Source organism: Musa acuminata, chromosome BXJ2-4 (assembly GCF_036884655.1).
Source record: "Musa acuminata AAA Group cultivar baxijiao chromosome BXJ2-4, Cavendish_Baxijiao_AAA, whole genome shotgun sequence".
NCBI lineage: Eukaryota > Viridiplantae > Streptophyta > Magnoliopsida > Zingiberales > Musaceae > Musa > Musa acuminata.
The window spans coordinates 27,279,854-27,289,665 of record NC_088341.1 but is presented as its reverse complement, the minus strand read 5'-3'; the positions used below and the strand labels follow the sequence as shown (position 1 = coordinate 27,289,665).

The 9,812-nt window shown below is 41.9% G+C and overlaps 1 protein-coding gene across 1 annotated transcript; it reads left to right on the top strand.

Annotated features, from left to right (window-relative positions):
• The first annotated feature begins 3,444 nt into the window (after positions 1-3,444).
• On the top strand, positions 3,445-7,383 carry LOC103981911 (uncharacterized protein At4g38062). The gene is made up of 2 exons (XM_009398670.3): positions 3,445-3,622; positions 4,313-7,383. The coding sequence occupies exon 2, from the start codon at positions 4,345-4,347 to the stop codon at positions 7,234-7,236; it is 2,892 nt and encodes a 963-aa protein (XP_009396945.2). The 5' UTR covers positions 3,445-3,622; positions 4,313-4,344; the 3' UTR covers positions 7,237-7,383.
• Positions 7,384-9,812: the final 2,429 nt, after the last annotated feature.

Here is a 9,812-nt window from a genome sequence, read left to right as displayed (position 1 = left end):
TGAAGTTCATACATGATTGCTGATATGTTTTATCTTATATTTATTTTCAGAGTAATAGATTTGAAGCTTTGGTATAATAGACTTGTGACCTTACCAAGAACATGTGATTATTTTTTTTCTAATAGAATATTTGCTATTGTAAAGACAAGGATTTGAATTAAAAAAAATATAAAAAAATATATATTATATAAATTATAGATAATAAAATATTAATTTATTATTATTTTTATAAATCTGAGATGTGACAAATATCCCTACGTTGATTAAAAAATATATAACAACACATGCATTGGAGAGATATTAATCAGACGTGCACATAACCCAACAAAAGATATTTAATATAAAACTTAAATTTAATATACGAAGACAATATTCATAGATGATAAGTGATTTTAAGTCTGAAAAAAAAAATTACAAAGAAAAGTCTAAAAATTAATTAATATTTATATTAGTTGTTATATAAACATGTAGATGTTGGTGGTAGAGGATGTGAGAAAAAAATAATTAATGATCAGCGCCGTCTAGAAATGAATGTAGGCGGCTCTGATCAGACCAGTCACAGATAATTTTCACTTGTGGGTTTGGAAGACCATCACTTTAGACCGGGTGGCATTCTAAACCCCTCAATTTGAACCGAACCAACATGGAGTCATTGGCTTATCAAACACAAACAGTACCTTCACCACCGTCTCAACTTTTATCCATTACCCTTCACAAGCTTGCAGGGTTCTTGGGATCAAGAATTCAAGATATCTGTGTTCGCAGGAGTCGTCCATGGAGTTCTTCACCGAGGTGAGAGTGGTCCGCCTGCAGAGCAACCACAAGAAGTACCTAGTGGCGGAGGAGGACGGGGGGCGCGTGAGGCAGCACCCAGATGGCTCCTCCGACGGTGCCCGGTGGGCCGTCGAACTCGTCCACAACGACAGCGACTGCGAAGAAGAGGCCCGGATCCGGCTCAGGAGCTGCCTTGGCCACTACCTTGCTGTTCCCTTCGCGAGCCATCCCCGCCTCGACCACTTCACCGACAAGGTTGTCCTCCAACTCGTCACCGGCAATCACGACGTGGACTGCGTGGAATGGCAGCCGCTCCCCGTCGGCTCCGGCTTCTTCTTCCGTTGCTGCTTTGGAGACTTTCTCTTTGCCGACGCGGGGTGGCGCAACACGGTGATGGTTAGCAACTCGAAGCGCGTCACCGGCGACAGCTCCGACTGGTTTCTTTGGGACGTCGAAGTCCTCGAGGGTAATGTCAGGAGGCCGCTTCCGCCGCCTTCCTTCAAGTTTCGAGGCAAATCTCGAGCCCGCGACGGCGCCTCCTCCTCCGCCCCGACCAATGTAGTCGGCGACTCCGCACCTTCTCCCAGATCATCACCCTGTCGTCGCAAGATTCACCACCAATCTCGAACCAGCGACGTCGTTTCCTCCTCTTTCGCGACCATTCCAGCTGCTGTCTTTCCCGTCGCAGCCGACGACTCGTCTCCTTCTCCCAGCCCTCCACCCCGTCGTTTCAAGATTCGCCTCAAATCTCGAAGCAGCGATGGCGCTTCCTCCCTTTCCGCGACCAATCCAACTTCTGCCTTCCCCGTCGCAGCCGACGACTCGTCTCCTTCTCCCAGTCCTCCACCCCGTCGTTTCAAGATTCGCCTCAAATCTCGAAGCAGCGATGGCGCTTCCTCCCTTTCCGCAACCAATCCAGCTTCTGCCTTCCCCGTCGCAGCCGACGACTCCTCTTCGTTGGATGATCCCACACCTCCACCCCGTCGTTCCATGACCCGCCTCCAAGCTCCAACAAGCGACGGCGCTTCCCCCTCCAACGACGGTGCTTCCTTCTCCTGGGTAGTTGTCCCCTCCTCTGCCACTACCGTATCTGCTGCTTCCTCCTCATCCACCGTGGCCATAGGCTCCTCATCGATCGACACAACTGCTGCCTTCTCCAAGGCGATCGACGAATTCGTTTCTGCCTATGATCCCTCCGGGCTTCTCACAGGTCGCCATGCCTCCTCCTCCATGGCAGTCGTCCCCTCCTCTGCGACCAGCGACGCCTCCTCCTCCTCCACAGTTGCCATTGGCTTCTCAGCGACCGACACAACTGCTGCCTTCTCCAAGGCTGACGATGAATCCTTTTGTCGCTATGTTCCCTCCTGGCTTCTCACAGGTGGCAATGCCTCCTCCTCCACGGTGGCCATCGGCTCCTCAGCGACCGACACAAATACTGTCTTCTCCAAGGCGACCGACGAATCCTTTTCGTGCTATCTTCCCTCCTGGCTTCTCACGGGGGGTCATGCCTCCTCCTCTGCGGCCAACGACGCCGCTGCTTCCTCCTCCTCCACGGCAGTTGTCCCCTCCTCTGCGGCGAACGATGACGCTGCTTCCTCCTCCACGGTGGCGATCCTCTTCTCCCCAACAAACGCAGCTCCAGTCTTCTCCAAGGCAGCCGACAAATCCTTTTCTTCCCATCCTCCCTCCTGGATTCTCACAAGCAGCCATGCCTCCTCCTCCAGGACAGTTGTCCCCTCGATTGCGACCAACGACGCTGCTACCTCCCGGATTCTCACAGGTGGCGACGCTTCCTCCTCCAGTGCAATTATCCCCTCTGTGACCATCGATGCTGCTGCCTCCTCCAAGGTAGATTTTCCCTCCTCATCTTCATTGCACCGACTCGATCTTGAGGATTTTGTTCGACGAGCTTCTCTTGTACCCTATACGTATTGTCACATCGTACTCGTTTCTCTCATCATCAAGCAGAAGACCATCAGCTTCATGTCAACGCATTTACTTTCCCCTGAATGCACAGGTCGAGGGCCAGAGCGCGACTTTGCAGTGGAGAAATAAGAACTTCATGGACCTCCATGCAGCTTAAATTACTCCCTTCTCTTTTCAGACATTGCAAATAGATTTGAAGGACAAAATCTAAAATGGGAGTAGCAATGGAAGATTGATTCGGGTCCATGTTCAAGTTCAGTTGAGATCGAATTATGCTAGCGAATTAAGATGATCCAACTCGACCAGGTTCTCGTTAATTATTACTTTTACATATTTATTCCTAAAAAGTTTCAAAATAATGTGAACGTCCCTATAAAATTTAATGTAACATATGTATATTAATTGAAGTTTCATGATTCTCCACCCCTCCCATTTAACAACCATCCAAAACTTACACTAAGAAGCTATTAATCATATTTACTCATTTTAAATTTATGTAAAATTTCTAAAACATCCTTAACTCTGATTGTCCATAAGACAGATATGTAAGATTTTAAGTATTACATGAATATATATATATATATATATATATAGAATTTGGGATCCAATCATCTAACTCATCCCACCCGTTAAAAGAAAAGATCATCCTCATGGCACTAATCTTAAAGCTTACGAAGAAGCCGTACCTTTTCAATCGCCATAACCTAATTTGAACTGTTGAGATTTCCAAACCGCCCGCCGAAACTTCAAACACATCTCTTCATCGGGAGAAGTGAAATGAGAGATCAACGCATCAGTTGTCTCCACAATCCGCTTGCGGTCCGCTTCGCTTCATTTATGTCCGACATCTCCTCGGCCGCAGCATCTGCCGGAGTTTGAGGCCCGTCAGCACGGCCGTCTCTTCTCCTCTTTCCGTTTCCAGGTCCTCCTCCTCCTCCTCCTCACCCAACACCAGGCCTTCGTTTTTTTTTTCTTCTTCTCTTTTTTGATTCTCAAACACGACATTGAAAATATTCTTTGCTCTTTAAGACGAAAATTTTCACGATCTGCGTGCAATGTCGAACTTGTTGGATCTGATTATCATCCTAATCTCTAGATCCGCGTTTTACTTTCGAGTTTGTTTCTTTGGATTTCATCTATTTATTTGTTGTGGCCTTCCTTTCTGATTTCTTTGTGCAAAATGGGATTTTTTTGAACCCTTTCGCGTTGTTTTGATGAATACGTTCTGGTTACTATCTCTATTTAATGAAAGAATTAATGCTGCTGCAATGTGTTTCGTTTTGGATGTTCTCACTGCTTTGCCCTTAATTTGGTTGACGCATTGTTCACGCGGTGTTTTCTGGAGTTTCATCCGTTCACCTTTTGCGACCGCTTCTGACGATTTCCAAAATGAGAAACTTTCTCGTTGCTTTGGTGATCCGGAACTTTGTTCCGGTGAATTAATTTGTAATTTCCGTTTAGCAGCGGCAGAGCCAAAATTACTGTGATGTGTTGCCTTGTAGTATGTGTGTTGCTTTTTTCCTTATTTGTCTGATGCAATTTGAGGAAAATTTCTTTCTATAAGTTCAATGGATTCCTCCTGTGACTAAAGAACTATGACAAATTATTTTAGGTCGGAGATCAAGAATCATAGCTAAACTGGAGATGGAAGAAGTGTGCAGAAAATTGGAGGACTTGAGGTCTGAAATGGAGACCCTCAGAGAAGAATACCGGGCCAAGTCTGAGTTGTCCGAGAACTTGAGGCGAGCCCATGAAGCGCAACTTGCTCGGCTCCAAGAGGCGAAGGCACAGATTGAGAAGCAGTCTGCAGAGATTGATGGAAGGGTGGAGGAGATTTCCTTGTCCAAGAAAATGTACGAGGATCTTGAATCTCGGTTAATGGAGAAGGAGTCTGCTCTGAAGCAGCTAGCTCTCCTGAACGAGAGCCTCAGGGTCAGTACTAGGGAGAAGCTGATGGATTTGGAAGGGAGAAATAGAGAGCTTGCCTCGGCTTTGGATGAAGCAAACACAAAATTGGAAGAACAGGAGAGAGAAATATGTTCCTACAAGGAAGAGATTAAAGGGCTCAATGGTCTTCTGATCAAGTCTCAGAAGCAGTGCTCTGATGCAGAGCTTAGAGCTCAGGCTTCTAAAGAAGTGAGACGAAGAGGAGAAATGCTGCAGAAATTAGAGGAGGAGAAAATGGATGTTGAGAATCAACTAAAATGGAAAATGGAACAATTTATGCATCTCGAAGAAGCACATGGTAAACTTCAAGATGAGTTTCGGGTGGCCAAGAAGTTGTGGGGATTGGAGAGATCTACTTTGGTCGACAAGATTCAAACTTTGCAATTGAACTTTGATTCTCAAGCTGTAGTCATTGAAGATCTGAGTTCCAAGCTGAAGATGTGCAACCAAGCTTTGGCCCATGAGGAGAGTCGAAGGAAGCTGCTTGAAGTTCAGATTTCTGAATCGAAAGCATTGTATGACAACATTTTCTCAGAATACGAAGAAGCTAGATCAACAATTGAGGCATTGACAGAAAAAAGAGATGAGGAGATCGTCTCCTTGAGGATTTCTTTGGCTACTAAGAGTACACTCATTAAAGAGATAGAATTCAAGAGTGCGCACCTCGAACAAGAAAATCAGGAGCTGCAAACATCTTTGAGAGAATACCAAGATGCTCAAGCAATTGAAGCTGATACTGCTTCTTCCTTGAAGACTCTAAGAAACAAATTTCGAGCTCTGGAGCATGCCCACAGGAGATGTTCTGAGAAGCTGAAAGCCAAAGAAATTGAATGGAGGACCCACGTAGTGAAGCTAGAAAAAGATTTGGATGATTGTCATTGCCAATTAAATTCGAAAGATAAGCGGCTTTTGGATTTGCAGCTTGAGTTGGAAGACTGCCAGTCTTTATTAATGCAACAGAAGTTGGATATTGAAGAGATAGCAACCGTTCTTTTGTTGGTTGAATCGAAGTTTTCCAAGTCTTGCTCAGTTATTGAGAACTTAAAACTTGAGATGTCACAGCATAATGCAATATATGCAGGGAAATTTGATGTTTTGATGGGACAATCGGATAAGAACACTGCTCTTATTCAAGCACAAGCTGAGACACAAAAAGAACATGATGCATTTGAGTCATTGCAGAGAAGGGCTAACTATCTAGAAACTGTCGCTCAGAAGAATGGTGTGCTGGAGAAAGAGCTGGAGGAATGCAGAGGGATGCTTGAAGAATCATACAGGAATCTTGGTTACATAAAAGAACAGGCTTCTAAGAAGGAAATCCACATCTTAGATGACCTTCGAAGTGCATCAGATGAGCTGGATAGAGCAAACTATGCTCTTGCTGAGAAAACGACTGAACTGAGTAAAATGCAATGTGAACTGCAACAGCAAACTTCCATTATGGAGAAAATCAAGCTTGATTTAGAAACTGAATTGAATAACTACAGAGATGAAAACAAAGCAACTAGAAAAAATTTGGATTTTGCAATTGTTGCCAAGATGGAAGCTGAAAATAAACTCAGGCAAGTAAAGGAGGATCTTCTTGAACTGACAAAAGAGAAAGACAAGATAATAGAAGAGCTCAAGCAACATGTGGTCTTACTTGAAGAAGATAATGGGAGAATAGAGTCTAAGTTTGCCTCTCTGTTTAAATCAGAAGTTAAGAAATTCTCTGAAACAGAGAAGAAGTTTCTTGAATTTGCAAAATACACTCATAGGAGACTAAAAGAAACCCAGGGGCTAATTAATAAGCTGGAAGAAAAGTTCATATCAAGCGAAACTACAATTTTGATGACGTTCGAGCAAGAAATATTTAAGTATTTACAAGTCATGGAAGATTATGACAAGAGTATCACTGGACTTCTGCATGATGTTCTTTCGCTTGAAGAAGATGTTACCTGTTCTGTGGAAGCGACCACTGATTCTCAACTCAAAGACAAGCAACTTGAGATCCACTCACTTCTTGATGATTTGGAGTATATGGCTGCGACTTATGTGTTAATGGAGCAAGAGTCCAAGTTCCAAAGCATCTTTGCTGTTGAACTGGAAAAGGAGATTAACATGCTGCTGTTGAACTTGAAGTCTGAAGAAATTTCATCATTAAATTCAAAGAATTGCATAGAACAACTTAAAGTTCAACTGTCCATGCAAAGTTTGGAAAATGAGAAGAAGCATGTTCAAGTACTGGATGAACTAAATTTCTTGCAGATTGAGAAAAGAACTTTGGTGGACCAATTAGGAAAACTCAAGGACAACATAGAGGCCCTTCATAACAGAAATGCGAAGCTCTTATCAGAAAAGGAAGAGTTGATTCAACAGATGATGGGGTTCAACAATATGATAGGCATGATGTATCATGCAGATGAAGAGCTGATGAGAAACTGGGATGAGGTCTTGCAGAAAGCTGAAGATGAGAATTCTGTCACAAAATTTGATAAGAAATATCTGTTCAACTCTGACATAATTGATGATAGGAAGTATATTTCTTTAAAGAACAGCATACAACTGGTTTCTGGTAAAAGATCACCTCTAAATGAGCATAACTGGTAGATGTTGGAAGGATCAGAAGGTTGCAAATTTTACTTAGACATAGGTCTTGTTGTATCTCTAGTGAGCATTTACATGTGCTGCTTTAGTCACGGACAGTTGTTTACATAAATTTTTAATCACTGACCACTTTATTTAAATACATCAATATTACTCAGTGATGTAAACTTCTTGCTTTTTTTGTTTAAGCAAGTTTAAGTTAGCTTCTTATGTCTGAAGTTTTTATCTTTACTTAAGTACTTTGGACCATGGTATGCAATTTTGAATGGTATTGCTCGGTACGGGCGGTACGTACCGGTCCAATGACATACCGGTATGCGGACCGCTCGCTACCGGACGGACCGTGCTACAGTGCTACAGTAATATACTGTAACATTACTACAGTAAAAGGAAATCACTCGGTAAGCCCTGATGTACCGTTCGGTATGCCTTGATGTACCGCTCGGTATGCCGGTACCGTACCATACCGAGCTAACCTCGAAACATCGGTATGATACGGTATTACATACCTTATTTTGGACAAATTTGAAACCTCATCTTTTATCAAATACTGTGTTATTTGCCAGGCTAAACTTGCACAGCTTGTTTGATTGATCGATGGCAATATTTTGCATTATGCTGGATTGTCATTTAAATATGCCTTTTCTGGTCTATCTTCTAAGGTTCTGATAATTTGAAAAGGCAAAAAGGATGGAGTCATGGTATTAAAATTTTAATGTCTCTTTCTGAACAAGTGTCTTACCTGTTTTAATCAATTTTAATGGTATTAATTAAGAAGATATTTGTCAATGTCTCTTCGGAACATGTATTGTTGGTTTCACAAATAGAAAGAAGAAAATAACACTTTGAACAAAATAACAACCAAGAATTACTGCCCTCACAGTACCATATGTAGCCAAAGTATCTGATGTGTCCTAGATCTATGGACATGTGAGGACAGTGATTCTCCTGAGTTGGATAATATAAAAATCTCATCTTATAAGTCTATATTCTTTATGTTTACAGTATGAACATTGCCTTCTTTGGTATAAATTTATTGAATATGGTTCATATGTTAAGTTTAGTTTCAGAAAATGTCTAACTAGTTTTTCGAATCTATGTTGTTGAAGTACCCTTGCTGCAGTTATCTTGACTTCAGTGAATTTGCTCTTTGTAGAAGAGATCTTCCCGTATGTTGTTAGATAAAGTGCTTAGATTACTGTATGCTTATAGACCTTTTATTTGTGGCAGCAAATTTTGATGTTATAAATCTTACAAACTGTTTTTATTCTAAATGTTTTTATACTTATTTATAGGTTCTATCTAGTGAATAGCTATTCTGATCAAAACAACCATGCATATACATTGACTTGAGTCCATGCAGTTATTTTCTTTCCTCCCTTGCCAGTTATATGTCTTCATAGCTATGCCAGAACCAAGTGCATGCTCTTTCTAGTTTTTTTTCTCTGTTAGACAATAAAATGTGATCTTCTGCATGTCTCTGGCTAGACAGAACATATTCATGGCCTCAATTTTATTTAGGCATCATTTAGTGTGATTGCATTCTGGAAATTTGCATGCTAGATCATCCATTTTTTATCTTCTTTGTTTTCTCTCCTTCCATTAGTCCTCAGAGTACCCTATTCTGAAATCTATTTCTTAGTATCAAATCTCTCCAAATTGATAAGATATTGCAGACCAAGATGCATCTAATTGGGAACTAAATACATAGTGCCATCCTTTTCTGAAATCTATTTCTTAGATCTTATCAAGGCTCTTCAAATTGGTAAGATATTGCAGACCAAGATCCATCTAATTGGGAACTAAGTAAATAGTGCAACTAATTGAAAAGATGTACTAAACTCTAAAGCTTATGAGAACCAGCTGTTGGGAGTTGATGCAAACTTCATTGAATGGAGGACTATGTTTTGCTTTACATCTTTCAATTTAGCATATATGCACTATTATCTTGTACGAGTTTCACAAAATTATTGTTCATTTGTTCTAGCTATTGTTATCATCCTACATCTCTGCACCTTCAGTTTCAAAGAATAAATGGTGTTCCATTTTATCAATTCAGCATCTCTGTGATTTAAGAAAACTTTTTTCTATGTATGTAGGGTTTCCTGGGACTCAGTGGGACGATGCTCAATTGCAACCTAAGCTCTTTCATACTGGATGCTTGCGTTGCTGTTGCTGCCAACTCTTTTCACATCCTTGTTGGTGCCTTTGTCAAGTTCACAGCAGAGCTGGAGGGTCCAAGAAAATATTTCTTGATGCTTCTCCACTCATTGCTATAACAGCTGCAGGTAATAATCTCATGAAGCATGACCCTGTTGCACCTGACAAAGTACTGAACTTCAACCTGGCACTGTCCATGGCCTCAAGTAGTTGTGATTGCTGTTCTTGACCAAGTAGGAGGTTCTGTTGAATTCAGCAGTTTTGGGCACAAATAGTTTGGTTTCTCTTTAAAACATATGGAACATCTCTGATTACTTCCTTGAACAGCTCTCCTAACACTTGCAGCCATGAGTGCAGGTCACGAAGTCATGTCTACTGGCCTTCACTTGTTCTTCAGTGAGCACTCAGTCCCCAGCATC